We start from the raw sequence: 20,133 nt of genomic DNA, 5'->3' as shown, positions 1-20,133 counted from the left end.
GAATCGCTCCACAGGATTTCCATGCGGATGGTAAGGCGTGGTTCTCGTTTTTTTTTTTCATTCCAAGCAGCACACACAGGTCTTTGATCAGGGCTGATTCAAAATCGCGACCTTGATCGCTATGCAACCGCTCAGGAAAACTGTAATGGATGAAAAAGTTGTTCCATAGCGCTTTTGCCACTGTCCTCGCCTTTTGGTCTGCTGTCGGAACTGCTACTGCATATTTGGTCAAATGATCTGTTATGACCAAAATATTCTTTGTTCCTTTGCCGTCCGGCTCAAGTGAAAGATAATCCATGCAAACCAACTCTAGAGGACGTTGTGTTCTTATGTTCACAAGCGGAGCACATCATTCAGCACGTGCCTTTCTGCATATACATTTCTCACAGGTCCGAATCTTTTCGCTCACTTCCATAGCCATACGGGGCCAATAGAAATGGGCACGAACTAAGTCCAGAGTTCTATCAGTACCCATATGTCCAACAGAATCACAAAGACTTTCAAGTGCCAACTTTCCAAACCTTTTGGGAAGGACAAGCTGATGGAAAGGCTCACCTTGGCTCATGCACTTTCTATACAGAACATTGTTTGAAATGATCAACTGCTCCATTACTCTCAGCATCAACTGGACCTGTCTCTGTCTTCCTGACGTCTTGATCTGAACGAGAGTCGCTTTCCTGATTGGACAATATCTATTACTCTACTGATGGCCGAATCATGTCTTTGCTCACGAGCCCAGTCTTCAAGTGACATTTGTGGCTACATGATCAAAACTCATCAGGTTGACTGAAACCTACAGGAATAGCAGGGGAACCAATCACTAAGCATTCGGCTGGTACAGACAGTGGGAAGTCTGGTACTATACTTGTCGCTGAAACAGACTGATGCCTCTGACACAGCGCTCTCACAGCCTCCGATGGGAAATCGGCTCTTCTGTTATCCCGTAAGAACTGGGTGATGAACCACTGAACACGGTCCTCCTCATCCTGGTAGCTAGATCAGGTTTATGTTGGTCATCAGGATGCGGACGCCTTGAGAGACCATCCACGTCTTGATTCTTCTTCCCAGCCCTATACAGGATGTTGAAATCAAAGCTATAAAGAGCGGCCAACCACCGGTGACCCGCTGCATCGAGTTTGGCAGATGTCAGGATGTACGTCAGTGGGTTATTGTCTGTCACAATGGTGAACTTTGCTCCATAGAGGTAGTCGAAAAATTTCTCAGTGACAGCCCACTTTAAAGAAAGATTTTCGAGCTTATGTGCAGGATATCTTCATTCACAATGGCTAAGTCCTCTGCTCACATAGGCCATCACTCTCAATTTGCCTGCTTGCTCTTGGTATAGAGCCGCACCAAGACCATGAGTGCTTGCATCCGTGTGTACAATGTAGGGCTTCTTTGAGTTGGCAAACCCAAGAACCGGAGCTGTTGTGAGCTTCTGTATTAGAGTCTTGAAGGCGTCTTCACATACCGATGTCCATCTCTCATTGAAGGGCCTTTTGAAATCTGCACTTGAAGAATGTTTCGAGCTACTGTGAGAGAAGGCTGACTGCCTTTGGAGGCAGGTACCCAGCGGTTAAGTCATTGAGAGGTCTTGCAATTTTTGAATCGTCTATAATATCCGGCAAATCCGAGAAAAGACTTAAGCTCCTTGATGTTATTTGACCTGGGCCACGTCGTGAGAGCAGCTATCTTGGCTGGGTCAGTCTCTACCCCACTTGCAGACACAACATGCCCAAGATATTTAACAGACGTTCTAAAGAACTGACATTTCTCAGGCGAAAGCTTTAATCCAAATTCCTTCAACCTCTGGAGAACTCTAAATAATCGGTCCTCATGCTCCTCAAGAGTAGCTGAGAAAACTATGACATCACCAAGAAAGACCAATACTTCTCTCAAATTCATCCCACCCATGCACTTGTCCATTACCCTCTGAAAAGTACTGGGAGCGTTCGTAACTCTCTGCGGCATCCTGTTGAACTCCCAGAACCCCATCGGTGTGACAAAAGCCGTTTTACACTTGTCTTCCTCCTCCATTTCCACTTGATAATAACCAGACTTGAGGTCCATTATAGAAAACCACTTCGAGCCGGTCAAAACAGTAAATGCCTCTTCAATATTGGGTAAGGCGTATGCATCTTTGATTGTTTGGCTGTTCAGCTTCCGATAATCCACACATAGCCTGATGTCACCGTTCTTTTTCTTCACCACAACAATTGGAGAAGCAAAAGGGCTTTCTGAATCACGTATTATGTTAGCATCTTGAAGCTCTTTTAAATGACATCTGACGGCCTCATAGTCAGAAGGATGGATCGGTCTGGGCCTCTGATTAAAATGGAGTTGGATCTGACATTCGTATTCTGTGTTTGATTTCAGTGGTATGACCAAAATCGAGGTCACTGAGTGCCAAAGCATCTGACACCGAATTTAATTTCCTGGTGATTCTCTCCTTCCACTCTTCAGACAAAGGAGAGTCAGTGAAATCAAAAGTTAGTTTTCCACAATCAGACACATGCATGGAGTTGCATGTTGCAAAAGATGAAGTAACATCATGGTGGAGTGGTTCTCCTGCATTGGGAGCTGGGAGGGAAGACACAGCCTTTGGAAAGGAAAGTTCAGGAATGTTGTGACCTAAGGGCACTTTGATTTCATATACTGTGTTATTTTTAACTAAGACAGGCACCTTGAAAGATGGAACTGGTGGGCTTGTCATAATGTAGCTACAGAACAGGAGACCAGCAGGTAATCTTGATTTGGGAGGCTCTACTAAGAGAGTCGTATCTGTTGCTACAGGGACATGTCTTGTGTAGCCAGTTAAAGCCACCCTTTCTCCTGCAGGAATGATGACACTCTTCTTGCTCTGCAGCTTCACAGTTCCCACTCTACCATTTTGCTGATTTATTTTGAATCAGTGATACAAATTTTTCAAAAGTGGAAAACCATGACTGTCCTTGGTCCTGTGCTTCACAGACTCACCTTGGATAAGTGCACACTTTTCATAGAGAGGATCAAGTGTATTGGTGCCTACACATCGTTGGAAAGCTTTGAGACTACACTTTCAGAATCTGTGAATAACTCAAAATGCCCCAGAACTGACTTGTGTCCCTACTTTCCGTGATTGGTCACATATGCTGAATCAATAAGTTTCACATAATCGCAAGGATATGCATGCTGTCTAGCTGTCTGATTAAATCAGAGGCTGGTGGAAGCAAACTTTCTAAAATTGTACGTCGCTGCATGTCAACCGGAATTTTTTCTTGAATCATAAGCTCTACATGGAGAGACCATGTCTGGAAGTCCACTTCATTAGGAGGCTTAGGAAGTTTACCTGAAAATGGGCAAAGTCATTTCGTTCCCTGATTTGCAGAAATTGAGTTATCACTTTTAATGACATGCTCCACAATGATCTTCTGGACATCTGGTGGATTGAAAAGATCATTGGCTGAGGCCACTTGATTTATTGGAGCCGGTTGCGTTACTGTCGTCCACTTTCTGGATTTAGCGGTGATTGTGGGCAAAGCATACTGGGTTTTTTTCAATGCATTGGGGGGTTTACGAATTAAAGGGGTCCCACTATCATCTGAGTCTTGCTCACTGTCAACATATGAGCTGTCACTTAAATCTAAGGGTTCTGCCTGCACTGGGGATTTCTTTGGAGTAGAAGCCACTTTATAAGCCCTATCTACACACCACATAATGTTAGGGTGTCCAACACTAGAGAAATACTTTGGGAGGACAGGTGCTATGTTTGTGAGAGATTCCTCTGATTCGAATTCTACGAGAGCTTTCACACCATTCTCTGGCCCTGTCTGCCTCAACCTAAGAATTTTGTTCTGAAAACAGAAAATAAGCCACAAATTATTGTCAGTAGTAAAACGCCTCTTCCCTTGTGATACCATTTAAAAGATGATTTCTGTGTAGAAACTAGCAAAAGAGCTCTAAATCTTTATGGTTTTAAACTTAACTCAGTGTGTTTTTTTCCTCGTGTATTACTCTGTTCACTCCTGTTCGGTCGTGTTTTTTCCCTTCCTTCTCGCTACTGAGAACTATATTGATTTCACCTCTCTGCAGTGCCACTACTGCCATCTGCTGGGCAATAGTGATATGCAGTTAAAAGACATAACTGAAAATAACCTAATTATTAGATAAAACTAAAAATCTCTTAACTCTGCTTTTAGGTTAATTTTAAGTAGGTTACACCAGCTTTACTTATTACTAAAGGTGGGCATACATGGTGCGAATTCTGATGGTCGGAAGATCATATGTCCACGCACATGTCACGAGTGAGTTTTTCTGAAAATCGTATGGACAAGGTGATATACGACACGATTTTTCAACCTGCCGATTTCCGAAGCAATCGCCCAAATTTCCGTGTGTGTGTGTGTGTGTGTGAGCATGCGAGCTGAGCGCGAGCTCAAATCAGAATACCCTTTGTGACATGCTCGATAGAAAATAGGCCTATGTGAAATAAGTTTTTTTTTTTTTCATCAACTATAGTTGTTCAAGCCATTAGATGACTAATCAATTTTTTTCTTAAATACTGGAGAGAATAAACTATTATAATTAGCATTTATATAGCACTCGAGCGCATGCATAAAGCTTGCCATAAAGAACTGGCAAAAGAAATGATTATGAATGTGACAAAAAAACAGCAAAGAGACATTTTAATTGTTTTTTAATAATCGAATGGTTCCTAAATCAGTGTCTGCTGCAAAGATGAAGTTGACATTGCTGACTCTCATCATCTCCACAGTGGACGCGCCTGAGAACACACATATTATTCGGATTACATAATCAGAGAGTAGCCCATTTCTTTTTGTTTTGAAATTTTTTGTTTAAAAGAAGACATTTCAAACTTGTTATAGATATATTTATCATGTCTGTGAGGCAAGTAGCCTATACGCTGAATTTCAGTTCATTTAGCCTATAAAACCCGCTCCAGATCACGTGCAAGTTATCGCGCCCGCGCATATATGAATATATTTGCTGTGTTGATGTGTATATTTGTTGTGCTGATGTGGAGAAAACTGGCTGGGCCCCAGTTAGACAGCCCAAGTGACACCCATCTGGGTCCCACATAGCTGTGCTGGCTGGGACAGTATGTAAACTGTTGTGTCGAGTGTTCTGAAATAGTAAGTAAGTACAATAGCTGTGTCCACGTTCTTGGCTGATGTAGGTAAAAATATAACATAAACTCTTGAGCATGACTGTATCTGAACTATAAAGTATGTGTACTCACTCATCTGTGATCTGATGTTTTCTCTCTGTTTCTTCATCCTCTTCATTCGTTCTTCTGCTCTCTCTTCCTCTGCTCTTCTTCTTTCTTCCACCTCCTGTAAAATCTTTCTGTCTATTTCAAAATGGCAGCCGTTGTTTTGTGCCACTGTCTCCTCAATCTTCTCCAGCAGCTCCTTGATCTGAGTGTCGTCACTCCTGTTGAGATTGTTGAGAACATGATACCTGTTCCCACATTTGTCCAGCAGCCGCTGGAGATCCTGCCCTTTATTCTCAATGTGCTGCTCTATAGATGTGTCTAACAGAAAATCTCCACGAGTGAACAGAACTATAGTGTGACTCCAGACTCTCTCACTGAGAATATCCAGATGATCCTGCACTGATTTTATCTCATTCTCTTTAAATCCAAAGTTCACACGTATGATCAGTAGTACAGCGTGTGGTCCTGGAGGACACAGAGATACACTGAACAAAATCTCCTGTTTCAGTATCTCAGGACTGTCCTCTACAGTGTGATTCCTCCACCATCCTGGAGCTTCAATGACAGTGATGTGTCTGTCTGCTACTTCTCCATGTCTCCTCACACACTGAGCAGATCTCTTCAAGTCAAACTCCTCTCTGCCCAGGATGGTGTTTCCTGATGAACTCTTACCAGCATATCTATACCCCATCAACACAATCCTCAGATCTGAGAGATGTTGAGCGTCACCTGAAACAGAGAACAAAACACACTTCTTAAGGTGGGTGAGATCTTAAATCTTGAAGTAATCACTCTGTGTGTGAAAAAAGGAGTTACTGAAATAAAGTTTACCGTATCTGTATGGGTGTCAAACTACATATTATTGATTAAAAATGTAAGTGTATCTCACATTAATTAAACTCTTAAATCAGATTTGAACAAAAGTTATTCATGGACAATAATAATGAATTATGGAGAAAAAAACTGCTTATTTTCAATGATCTGCACACAAAACAACAGATCACAGAATACAGATTAAACAAAACTAAATTACAAATAGCTTCATACTAATGTTTTCAGAAAGTATATTCATTAAAAATAATTAAATTGGCGCTCTAAACCAGTGAATGAATCTCTCTTGTGTGTGTTCACACCTGGGAAAGTGTTATCAATGCACTGGTGTCTATTAGCACTAGCAAACACATGACTGTATTACATCTACATTCATACTAGATGGAAATAAAGACAAAAAAAGACAAATTGTGATTGTATATATTTATAAAAGACTTTATGAAAAAAACAAAAGTGGCATGAACAGATCCAAAATCTCATCTGTATAGAGGGTATACAGTGACATCACTTTCCCGCCGGAACGCGCTCCCTCAGCTGGACTGAGTGGCAAAAGAACCTGCTGCATGACTGGATTTAACAGGGGAAACTGCGAAAACGTGAGTAAAACAAACAATTACACTAAAGAAACCTAATCCATGGATATTGACATGCAGCCAGGAATCGTGTTTCCTGACATTTATTTGAGCCTGATTTCGACAGCGGGGAAGTACATAAAGCAAATCTGCCTGTGAATATTTTATATAACTACAATATAGGTAGGTCTAAATTGGAGTGATCACTTATATCAATGTTATATATATTGTCATATTGTCCAGCCCTAAAACGTGTATAGTTTTTGTCAGTGTTTATTTAAAAACACCCAATTATGCAGAATATAAGATGGTAAATATTTAATTGATGAGTTGTCAACACAATATATAACAATACAATATATAGGGTATGATTTTACTCCAAAATCCAACATTTTGACACAAAATGATAACTGCAAATCCACATTTCTTTGCCTGAAGTCCAGCTGTTTCTGTGAATTGCAGCGATCCATTTGCTTCTCTTTTCTGTAGTTTTCGGCAGTCTTTAAATATATACCTCAGATTTTGTCAAAGCTATTGTACAGTCAATCACAAAGCTCTTTCCCGTTTTGGATGTGTTTTTTGTGTTTTTCGCAGCATTCACGCTGAAAACCAATGCTACCAGTCAGTCTTTTGCCACTCAGTGGACGTAACCGCAGTCATAACGGCCGACAGTGATGTCACATGCATACCCTCTATTGACTAATATAAAAGCAGTAAAAGTTTTGCAAAAACTATAACCATGTTGACATTTTTTCATATAAAAATAGCTTCTATCTTAAGTGAAAAGCTTACTGATATCCATTTCATTTTGACACATTTTTGCTTTAGTTAAAGCTCCAAATCAAAAAAATTTTTCCACCAGCAGTCTAGTAGTTTTTACTTGTAATGTTCTTTCAAAGTGCGTTTGACGAGACTCACTTCCTGCTGCTTCAGAACAGACAAACATGAGCGTGTCTATAGATGTAAAGATGATGTTTGAGTTATATTCAAGACAAGATGATTGTAGTTGTTATTTGATTGTTTTGTTTGTTTGTTTGTTTGTTTGTTTGTTTGTTTTATTGTTCTCTATGGATTAATAAAGGGATTTGCATGTTCAAAAGCACACCCTATGAAGAACTGGATTGTTTAAGAAATTAAAGTGTTTCATTAACAGATTTTAGGGTGTCACTGTGAGCTGCTCTGAACCAGGGACGTGCACAGACATTTTGGGGGGCAGGGGCTCAAGTGGAAAAAGGGCACTTCTAATAATTATTTATTTAAAAAATAATGAACCCTTAAATATATTAAGACAACTTTGACTTCCCTTACACTCATGCAATTGTTTTATACTCCACAGATTTCTACAAATAATCAGTTCACACAGAGACCATGGTCTTCTTTAGTATTCACTAGGTTTATCACAAGAGAAGTCAACAGCAACTATTTTCAAGCAGCTATATATATTTAGAATAAATGACTGCACCAAGGAGAGGGACATAATCTATATAATTTGTTTATTTTGCACAAATCAAAAATTGTTTTATTTCTTTTGGTGTTATTGTAATACTTCTTTCATGAAGTGGACAATTTTAAGATTGTGGTCCATTTTTGTTTCCATGTCTTTTACTCTAATGGAAAGAAAACGTAACCCTAACTCTACACATTTAGATGGTGTTTGTTTTAAGCCTTCTACCATCCGTCTGTTTGCATCTGTAGATTTCTTCCAAATTAACCAAAACAAGCTAATCTGCATATTTAAACACATCAAGAGTACATTATATATTATAACAAATGCCTGCAGAGGGCGCCAAAAGCCTGCTGATTTTTGTAGTTACACAGCACAGCACGATCAAAGCCAACCACCATAACTGAAAATATATTATTAGTTAAATAATAATATTCGCCCACTTCTTTGTGATAAAATGCTACAGCCACTGTAATTTCTTCAACAAGAATATGTGGACATCAAACATGCAAAGACGGAGCGAGGGTTTAAACTTTTATTCATGTAAGTGTAAGCGTAGATTTAAGAATAGCATTATGTAGCTAATACTGTATTATGATTTTTAAATAGTTTTATTAAACCATGCATCCTTAGAAAACGGTCTAATAATGTGGTTCATGGATGTTCGTCCATATGGAATGCTCCTCTTCTGGTATTGACAGCCCTACAGATATCTTTACCATGGTTAGAACGCAATGCATAGCACAATAAAATAACTGAAATTATAATATGACATAAATTTCATTAGTATCAAATCAGGCAGATGTGTTGATGTGTTGACTACTAATGCAGCGTTAAATGTATAAATAACCTTAAATAGCCAAAACTTTCAGGTTTGTGAACATATAGGCTAGCCTACCTGAAAGAAATGCACGGGATGGATCCATCTAGGGCTTGTTTCTTTTTCGCTTCTCATTGCCACACAGCAGTTGCATTTTCGCGGGAATAGTTGTCACAAGTTTTCAGCCAGCAGCAAACACGAGGCGGGGCGTGGCGCGCGCGCGCGCGTTCGGGAATGAATGGCGTGTCGCGGAGGGAGGGCTGCTGAACTCGACAAAGCCGACCTAATATAGTATTTTTTTATTTGTTTTATTCAGTAAATATATTTGTTTGACAGGGAAGCTGTGCTCAAACAGCTTCAATAATATATATTCATTTATTAAAAAATAATAATAATAAAAAAAGCACCCCAGAAAAAAGGGCACTTTCTCTCGAGGAAGAAAAAGGGCAGGTGCTCAAGCCCCTTTTTTTGTCTATGTGTGCACGTGCCTGCTCTGAACCATCTATTGAGAATGAATCTACAAATAGAGATTAATAACAAGAAGTTTCTTGATATTATTGCTGACTGTTACATTTTCATGATTTACTTCATATACTCAGTGTGAATATCTGCTCTATAAAGTGTGTGGACTCACTCATCTGTGATCTGATGTTTTCTCTCTGTTTCTTCATCCTCTTCATTCGTTCTTCTGCTCTCTTCTCTGCTCTTCTTCTCTCTTTCATCTCCTGTAAAATCTTTCTGTCTATTTCAAAATGGCAGCTGTTGTTTTGTGCCACTGTCTCCTCAATCTTCTCCAGCAGCTCCTTGATCTGAGTGTCGTCACTCCTGTTGAGATTGTTGAGAACATGATACCTGTTCCCACATTTGTCCAGCAGCCGCTGGAGATCCTGTCCTTCACTCTCAATGTGCTGCTCTATAGATGTGTCTAACAGAGAGTCTCCACGAGTGAACAGAACTATAGTGTGACTCCAGACTCTCTCACTGAGAAGATCCAGATGATCCTGCACTGATTTGATCTCAGTCTCTTTAAATCTGTAGTCCACAGGTATGATCAGTAGTACAGCATGTGGTCCTGGAGGACACAGAGACACACTGAGCAAAATCTCCTGTTTCAGTATCTCAGGACTCTCCTCTACAGTGTGATTTATCCACCATCCTGGAGCTTCAGTGACAGTGATGTGTCTGTCTGCTACTTCTCCATGTCTCCTCACACACTGAGCAGATCTCTTCAAGTCAAACTCGTCTCTGCCCAGGATGGTGTTTCCTGATGAACTCTTACCAGCATATCTATACCCCATCAACACAATCCTCAGATCTGAGAGATGTTGAGCATCACCTGAAACAGAGAACAAAACACACTTCTTAATGTGGGTGAGATCTTAAATCTTCTTTAAATGGTTTGTTCATTAAAAAATTAAAATTCTGTCATTAATTTCTCTCCTTCATGTCGTTTCAAACCTGTAAGACTTCCGTTCATCTTCAGAACACAAATGAATACATTTTTAATTAAATCTGAGACATTTCTGTCCCTCTAGCAAATGACATGTTAACACTTTGACACTTCAAAAAGTTCATAAAGAGATCATAAAACTAATCCATATGAACGGAGCGGTTTAGTCCAAATTTTCTAAAGAGACTTGATCACTTTATATGATGAACAGATTTAATTTATGCTTTTATTCTCATATAAATATTGATCAGTGCACATAAACAGAAGCTCAACCATACTTGCTTGATGCGCAAGAATGAACCTCATTGGTTCTTACAGAAGCTCAAACGTGATGCGTAACACAAGAATGAACCTCATTGGTTCTTACTGAAGCTCAAACGTGATGTGCAGGGATGGGCAGTATTTCAGATACATGTATTTAAAATACGTATTTGAAATACAAAATACTATTTTGTATTTTGTATTTTAAAGCCTTTGGAAAAAATCAAATGTAATTTGTATTTAAATACATTTAAGATGAGTATTTTTGTATTTTCAAAATACTCAAAATACTTTGAGACAGTCAACCTCTTTATCAGGGTGTTGTTTTCATGCATCAACTAGTTCAGACCAGGTTCAGACCAGGTTCAGACCAGACAACTGAGGACCAGACAAAAATCCAAATGAGGATTTTTAACTCCAACCGCTGCTGTCTGTCAGCCAAATAATGGGAGTAGATGGGGACTTCGGCTAAAAGAGTAAATAAAGCTTGCTTAGACAAATCCAAATTAAACCCTGCGGCTCGTGACGACACATTGATGTCCTAAGACACGAAACGATCGGTTTGTGATGTCTGATCGCGCTCTGACAACGGAAGTGATGTCTCGCACATATACTTTAATGAGTGTCAGACATCACTGCCGCTGTCAGAGCGCGATCAGACATCACAAACCGATCGTTTCGTGTCTTAGGACATCAATGTGTCGTCACGAGCCGCAGGGTTTAATTTGGATTTGTCTAAGCAAGCTTTTTTACTCTTTTAGCCGAAGTCCCCATTTACTCCCATTATTTGGCTGACAGACAGCAGCGGTTGGAGTTAAAAATCCTCATTTGTGTTTTACTGAAGAAAAAAGTCACCTACATCTTGGATGCGCTGGGGGCAAGCAGATAAACATCAAAATTTCATTTTTGGGTGAACTATCCCTTTAACGTTACTGCATGTTAAGCCGAGTTCAGACTGCACGATTTTAGCCCCGATTTTGGCTCGCCGACAGGTTTTGAGAAATCACAGACAAATGCCTGAAATCACAGGCAAATCGCTGCTCGTTCACGTGAGTTCGGGGAGGAGTTATAGACCACTATATCAGCAAGCATGGCTTCGTACACATAAACATTACAATGTTTAGATAGGACTTTCCGCTTTCTCTTTAGCTTTGTGCAGTTGAAGCCTTGTTTATACTTTCGCAATTCGCATGGCTCTACGCCATGAACCTGTTACCTGCTTACTGCGCGCGCTCCTCAGTAAACCTATTACCGTGCGTTCACATCGCTGCCGGGCGAGAGCGTCAACAATCGCCTTGGCCGCCCTGCCAACAACGCTGTACTGTTCGTTCAAACCGCCGCCGACGGGAGGGTCAAAGTAAATGACAAGTCGCGTCAACCAATCGGAAGCCTCTCAAGCGAGGACCTCTACATTCCAATTGGTTGCCTCCGAACAGCGTCATAGCTCATTACCATAAAGTTAACCATGATTTCAACTCTCCTCGATGCTCTCAGCGTCCAAGACGCGCCGCGCCGCTATCGCCGCCGGTGGTGTGAACACACAGTTAGGCTTTTATGCTTGACGTGCTCTCCATTGTATAATTCTGTGAAAAACGACAGAGGGCGACTCTGGGTAATTGTTCTCCAAACCACCAAAAAGCAGCAATGAGAGGAAGTAGTTTGCCGAATAATTTGTCAAACACCTCTTATACCATGTCAAACACTCGTCTCGTGAGAAGTTTGTGAATAAATGGATTTCTTCACATGTAAACTGATTAGGTTGTAGGTCATTTTGACGACACATGTGAAAAAGTTTTTTAGTACACTTCTTAAACCCTACCCAAATAATCAAGTTAAACCCAGTAAACTTGAAATTGTGACTTGAGACATTAGAACAAAACATATTAATATGATAACATATGTATAACACTAAATTGAACAATACTGTGTTATATATGTTTTTGAATTCATTAATTATTTTATTTCAATTAACGATTGTATTAAACACCGACCATTACTTTATTCATTATTTCTGCTATGCAGGCTCATTTTGTAAATGTAATCATTTTAAATTTTACAAACATGGTGCTTTATGAAAATGTAACTGGACACATTTCCAAATTGTGATTGTGTTTACCCATCTATGCAAATGTTTGTTTATGTAGAGACGAAATAATTAGGTTAATCATTGTCTGTCTCCATCAGTTTAGTGTAGTAATTGTGTGCATTTGTGATGACAATGATGAAAGATACACTACACTTTTAGTTTTATTGTTCACCAAAAAAAGTGCCAAATGATTTCTAATTAAAAAAAAAATTATTTTAGATAAACTTTATATTTTCTAATTATGTATATAGAAACAAATAAACTTTACATTAAATATAAAAGTTACTATACTACTTGCATAAAAAAAAGCATCAAAAGAGTTTGAAATTCAGTTTTTGCTGTGGTATCAAAACTGATATTGATAATTGTGAAACCATGCCATATATTGTTAATGTGAAGTAAAATTAAGATTTTGGTCATATCACCCATCCCTATTCTTTGCTATATAGCAGAAAAGGTTCCCACAGTTTTACAGTTTTTTTTAATAGTGTTCACCATAAGTAATAGACTACATTGTAACCTTGTCAGAAGTAAGTATATAAATGGCTGCTATTTTGCACTACATAGGTTTATTTGTAATTACCAGCAAGGAAGCAAGCACTTAAGAAAGAGAGAGAGAGAGAAAATGACAGAGAGAGAATGACAGAGAGTGCAGAAATGAGGTAAGGAATTAAAAGTCAGTAGGCCTATGTAGTTTCTTAATTCACTGTGACTATTTATAATTAGCTTAACAAATTACACATTGTCACATTGGCTTTTAATGATGGTGATAAAACATAATAAAAGTTAAAAATTATTTTTTGGGGGGTTTTTTTGTAGTTTTTTATTTCCTACAGGGCAGGGGAAGGGAAGAGGTATATAAAATTAAAACGAAAGTTTCTAAGTAGTTGCACACATCTAAATGCTTTTTGGCATTCAGAATAGGCCCAGATAGATTTCAGCCTAATAGGGATACCTGCACTGAATCTTCAATTTCACATGTATTTTGTGTATTTTCAAAATACAAAATACTGTATTTGTATTTAAATACATTTTCCCACACAGTATTTTGTATTTGTATTTAAATACATTTTTCCACACAGTATTTTGTATTTGTATTTAAATACATTTTTCCACACAGTATTTTGTATTTGTATTTTAAATACATTTCCATGTATTTATGCCCATCTCTGGTGATGTGTAACAAGAGAATGAACCTCATTGGTTCCAGCGAACATGCTTGAGCTTCTGTTTACCAGGGCTGCATTCAGCCCCGACAAAACGTTGCAAAACATTTTTTAAATGGTAATGGTGGTGCGTTGAACACCCTGTTCTGATGATGCAGGAGTTGCAACTATGGCAGCTGAGAAGGACATTCTTTGTGTTCTTTTTGAAGAATTTTCAGAGCCAGATTAAATCGGTATAAATACATGTTTAATACTACAAAATACGCTCAATATTACAGTCACTGCCCTTGCCGTCCAGAATAAAGAGAACATTCCAATCAAGTGAAGGGATTTGTGTAAACTTCTAATTATTGTGATACAACATTTGCTTTGCATTTCAGCATGAAAAGACAAATATTTCAGGCAGGGGCGCAACTATCCAGTGTTAGAGGGGTATGCAGCAAAAAATTTTGGCGCCCCCCCCCACCCCCACTTCTAAATAAATAAGTGTGCCGGACATCATCATGTATGGGTTTGAAATAATAAATGTTTATTTTAAAGTATATCAGACAGCCACTGTAAGCCTACCATAATTATATGGTATATATGTACACACATATATATATATATATATATATATATATATATATATGTAAAAAAAAACTATTTGTTTCCATGATAAACCAGCCTTATTGCATAAGTAATGTTTTCCAGCTTCTAGTCATTTATTGTGCATGCTACCTTATATTTACCAGTTGTCATTTTACTTTTTTTTTTACAATAAAATTGAGATGTGTCATGAATGGGATTGGTACCAAAGGGTTTAACCAAAATCTAAATGTAGATAGCAACATTATTTTGCAGTAAGTTAGTAAACACTTGTCAGTCAACATTAATATTTGCAACCCTCCAAGTTTGGTAGCAAATATATGCATGATTCCACGGTAAACCAGAGATATTAAAGTTGTTTTCCAGATTCTTGTCATTTATTGTACATGCTACCTTATATTTTTCAGTTTTCAGCTCAGCAACCTCGGTTTTGCATATTCTAAGCTAGCTACATATTGTGTCTGCTACATTCCCAGTGTTAGCAAATGCTAGGTAGTCTGTTAACATCATAGACAGTAAAAGAAATGGACACAGCGACCCCATTGGAACTCAATTGAGTCAAGTGAAGCCCATTTTTAGCGATTTTTAGCACTTCCGTTTCTGACGCGCAGACTCACACTAAGCTTGATGACGTCCGCAACCTGTCTGACAGATGTAAATCTTCTAGTAGCTGTGCGTGCAAACTGCCATCATTAATCTTGCAGAGACGGCGAGCTTGAGCGGGGAGTTCTTTGGCGTGAGTGAGCAGGAGTAAGTATTCTGATTAATTATTTTGTATAGTATTTTAAAATGTAATGCCAGTACGCCATATTAAGATAATCTCCCCGATTGCCTGCGAGCTTCTCCTCCTGTCTGTACGGTAATTTCTCTACTATGCGACAGAGAGTCGAGTGGTTATGACGCAATCGTTAGCTTATTTTTACAAAAACTGTTTCTACGGGGACATAATGTAACATAGAAGGTAATTGAGCCCTTTATACATTGTCGTGTATCTTTGGAAATAAATAATGGACAAATGGAGTCTTTAAACGCCTCAGATGTAAAGTTATTCACTGTCAAAGTGACGCCAAAATGAATGGGAGTCAATGGGGATGCTAACGCAAGTGAAGTTCTGCTACAAGATGGCGGCACCCGGCCGACTTCAACTTCCGGTCGACTTCCTTGGGCACTGGTTAACATGAATAACGTATTTGCAAGCCTCCAAGCATAGACGTCACATTTTAAATCCTACCTGTTGCCTTTCACCATCCACTTATTTAGCTGCTGTCGCATCCCTTGACATGGCATCTCCTTTTCCCTCTTTCTTTTTCTTTTTTTAGCCCCCGATAGCTTTTTTGCTTTATCCATCTTTTTCGAGTTTCAATTACTGCTGCTCACTCAGCGCTGCGCCCCGCCCACTCGCGATATTACCCTTCTATGTCTAAATTCTATGATGGAATCTTATGAGGGCACCGGCGCCTACTCTAGCCTGTTAGTCCTCTAAAATTTATATAACTTTTTTTATATATAACTTTTATATAAATTTATATAACTTTTATTATTTAAAAAAAAAAATTAACCATCGCTTTGGCGCCCCCATGGTGCGGCGCCCCTATGCGCCGCATATAGCGCATACCCACTTTTTGCGCCACTGATTTCAGGTGAAGGATAATCCACTTCTTACCTCGAGACTGTGTTGACCTATATTATTTTTATTGTAAGTATAGGCTTATCATTATTGCTGATCACTGTTGTTGTGCTATGATATTGTAATATTTACCAATATATAAATATAAAAATTAAGAAAATTCTATAAATCGAAAAGTTTATTTTCGATTTATAGAAAAAGTTTATTTTTATATAAAGTGTCACTTCACAATACAACAGCAAAATATATAAGTATAGTATTTTTATGTTACATTAATACCCATTGTGCGAGCTGTTTCTTTAATACCGTGTGGTTTATATACATCTTGCCGCTGATTGGGCTGACATTTCTGACACACCCATCAAACAAGAGAAAACGTATCTCAAACCCATTGCACAGCGTTTCCAGGAACCATGTCGTTCAACCGGGAAAACGTAGCAAAACATTGCACACCGGTTTGAGCTTGAACGTGCCCCACAACTGATGTGTGAGTTGATCAATGTTCATGTGAATAAAAGCCTAAATTCAATCTGTTCATCATATAAAGCGATTGAGTCTCTTGAGAAAATTTGGACTGAACCGCTCAATTCATAGTTTTATGATCTCTTTATGAACTTTTTGAAGCATCAGTTTGGTAATTGTGTGGCTGCTGGAGGGACAGAAATCTCTCAGATTTCATTAAAAGAATTAATTTGTGTTCAGAATATGAACGAAAGTTTTATAGGTTTGGAACGACATGAAGGAGTGTAAATGATGACAGAGTTTTCATTTTTGGGTGAACTAACCCTTAAATAATCTGTTTACCATATCTGTATGAGTGTCAAACTACACATTATTGATAAAAATGACATATACAGTTAAACCAAAAATTATTCAAACATGTTTGATATCTTTGATATATTTTACTAGTGGATTCAGGACACTATAGTTCATTTATTTAAGTGGGGATAGCAAAATAAAGTAAACTGTGACATATTATACCCCAAAATTATTCAGACTCTTTGACCTGACCATGTTTTGCTTAAGTGTTATTTGTCATAATTAAGATAATTTTTTTTCTTACCCAGTTTAACTCTGAGATCTTGTCATATTTTATTACCATTTTTAAACTAAAGTGAATAAACCGAATTAATGAATGAAATGTTCAGGGTGTGTGAATAAATTTTGGTTTGACTGTAAGTGTATCTCACATTAAATAAACTCTCAAATCAGAGTTGAGCAAAAGTTATCAATGGAAAATAATTATGAATTATGGACAAAAGAAAATTGCTTAATTTCAATCATCTGCACACAAAACAACAGATTACAGAACACACAGATTAAACAAGACTAAATTAAAAATAGCGTCAGAATAATGTTTTTAGGAAGTATATTCATTAAAATAATTAAATTGGTGCTCTAAACCAGTGAATGAATCTCTCTTGTGTGTGTTCACACCTGGGAAAGTGTTATCAATGCACTGGTGTCTATTAGCTCCAGCAAACACATGACTGTATTATATTTACATTCATTTACTGGATGGAAAGAAAGACAAAAACACAATTTGTGACTGCTTATATTTAGTGACCAATGTGAAAACAGTAAAAGTGTCTCACAAAAACTGTAAACATGTTGACATTCTTTCATAAAAATAGCTTACATCACAAGTGCAAATATTACAGATGTTTATTTTACATGACACATTTTTGCCTTATTTGAAGCTCCAAATGAAATATAGATCCTCCAGCAGTCTAGTAGTTTTTACTTGTAATGTTCTTTCAAAGTGTGTTTGACGAGACTCACTTCCTGCTGCTTCAGAACAGACAAACATGAGCATGTCTACACATAGACATCATATAGGTAGACGCCCTATTGGCCGCAGGGCGCTGAGATTTGCGGCTGCCATTTTAGACCGGTCGTACTCCTAAGCTGCATCCGAATTTGCCTACTTATACTACGTCCTAAAAGTATGTACTGTTTTTGTAAAGAAAAAGTACATACTTTTGAGTGTGTAGCAGAAGAGTATGCAAGCTTTGGGACATACCAAAGAATATACACTGATAAGAAGCGACAGTCAATAGAACGTTCCATTGAAACACCAGCGCCCAGCAGCTGCCCTGCGTTTCCGCCATTTTGGGGTGAAAACCATGCGGCAGTCCAATAGATTTCAATGGGAATATCAGCTGCTTTGTTAAAAAAAAAAAAAAAAAAATAGTACATTAAAGCTGAAATTAGCCAAAAACCTGAATGACGACAATACAGAATAATGTACAAACACTAGACTAGTGATCATTTAATTTTTTAGCGGTTTATTATACAGACTTTGTTTATTTCTTCCACTTTTTTTCTCCACAAAACCTTTGCTCAATAGAAACCCATGTCAGTTTTGGTTAAAATTCTTTAAAAGGCTTATAAACACTGAATTACCAACATATGAAATTAAATTAAGGACATGCATCAGAAAAATTGGGAATGTTGGACAATATGAATATAACAGCTTGATTTTGCAATGTTGTAATGTCCGTTAAAGCAAAAGTGTGATTTATGTGATAATGGACACAGCATTGCATCATGTATTATAAGATCATTTTGTAGCATGATCTGTTATGATCCCACTGGGGATCGAACTCGGGTCTCTGGTGTGTGTGACCTTGATGCAGACCACTCCACCACAGGAGGAGATCAAACCCAAATGCAGAGGAATAAAATACAATGAGATCCCAAGAATCTGAGTCTTGTCTTTTGACTTTTACTTCAAGAAGGGTATACAGAACATTAGCACAGTCTTAGGTAGCACATTAGATGGGTCCGAGCAGGTAACAAAAAACTCTCCTTGATAGGTTATCCAAAAAGGTTTTCTTTTTTCAAACAGAAAAGATCTTCTCAAACATCAGTCCAATGAGAAAATCAAGGAGTCCACAGTTCACAAAAAGATGACAAAAAAAACATGTAATCCAAGACCAAAACAGAAGGCAGAAAAAGATTCAAACCCGTAAATCCTTAGAGATGACAAATGCATAGGCCAACATCAGGACTGAACAAGAACAACAAAACAGTGAGGCCTTAAATAAGGTTTCCCATTAGAAGTGATTAAACACAGGTGAGATAATTACAACCATTAAACAAAGAGAAATTAGTCTGGGTCGAGACAGCACCATCTAGTGGTGAAAATAAGGAATTACAGACAAAACATAACAGAACCCCTTCTTCTAGGAACGGTTCCTGACGTTCCCAAAAGCTCTGGCTTAGTGGAGATGATGAAAGTCTCTAATCAAACTCTTGTCTAGGATATGGCGAGTGGGGACCCAAGACCGCTCCTCCGGCCCATATCCATCCCAGTCCACTAGAAACTGCCGTCTACCACGAACCAGTCGAGTGTCCAGTATCCGCTTGACCCTGTATGCTGGCTGGCCATCAATGATTTGTGGTGCGGGGGGTGGCCTGGTGGCAGGAGACAGAGGGCTGTATTTGACAGGTTTTAGGCAGGAAACATGAAAGGTAGGATGTATACGCAAAGACTTGGGCAGTAGGAGGCGGTAGGAAACTGGGTTTACTTTCCTTAAAACCTTGAAAGGGCCTATGAATCTGGGAGCCAGTTTGCGTGCTTCAACTCTTAGAGGGAGGTCCTTGGTGGACAGCCAGACCTTTTGCTCTGGACGTAGAGATGGTGCTGGTCTGCGGCGACGGTTGGCCTGTTGCTGTTGAAGCTGTGAAGTTTTCAGAAGTGCAGCTCGGGCCTTCCTCCACACACTGTGACACCGTTGAACCAGATGTTGGGCAGCCGGAACTCCCACCTCAAGCTCCTGCTCAGAGAACAAAGGAGGTTGATAGCCAAATTGACATTCAAAAGGTGACATACCCGTTGAGGAATGGCGAAGAGTATTATGGGCAAATTCTGCCCAAATCAGGTGTTTGCTCCAGGATGTTGGGTTGGATGAAGCTAGAAATCTCAAGGTTGTCTCAATATCTTGGTTAATTCTTTCAGTCTGTCCATTAGACTGGGGATGAAATCCAGATGATAGACTGGCTGAAGCGCCAATCAGCTGACAGAAAGCCTTCCAGAACCTGGATGCAAACTGAGGACCACGATCTGA

At 38.8% G+C, this 20,133-nt stretch overlaps 1 protein-coding gene across 1 annotated transcript in view; it reads right to left on the bottom strand.

The window, feature by feature from the left end:
* LOC125246551 overlaps positions 1–20,133 on the bottom strand; it is a 224,906-nt gene that overhangs the window by 111,476 nt on the left and 93,297 nt on the right. Inside the window, 2 exon segments of the mRNA XM_048157496.1 lie at positions 5,240–5,944; positions 9,517–10,218. Of these exon segments, the coding sequence (XP_048013453.1) occupies positions 5,240–5,944; positions 9,517–10,218 (1,407 nt within the window).

This window comes from Megalobrama amblycephala, linkage group LG15 (genome assembly GCF_018812025.1).
Source record: "Megalobrama amblycephala isolate DHTTF-2021 linkage group LG15, ASM1881202v1, whole genome shotgun sequence".
NCBI classification, from domain to species: Eukaryota; Metazoa; Chordata; class Actinopteri; order Cypriniformes; family Xenocyprididae; genus Megalobrama; species Megalobrama amblycephala.
Note: the sequence above shows the minus strand (reverse complement) of the source record. Positions and strands in the feature narration are given on the sequence as shown.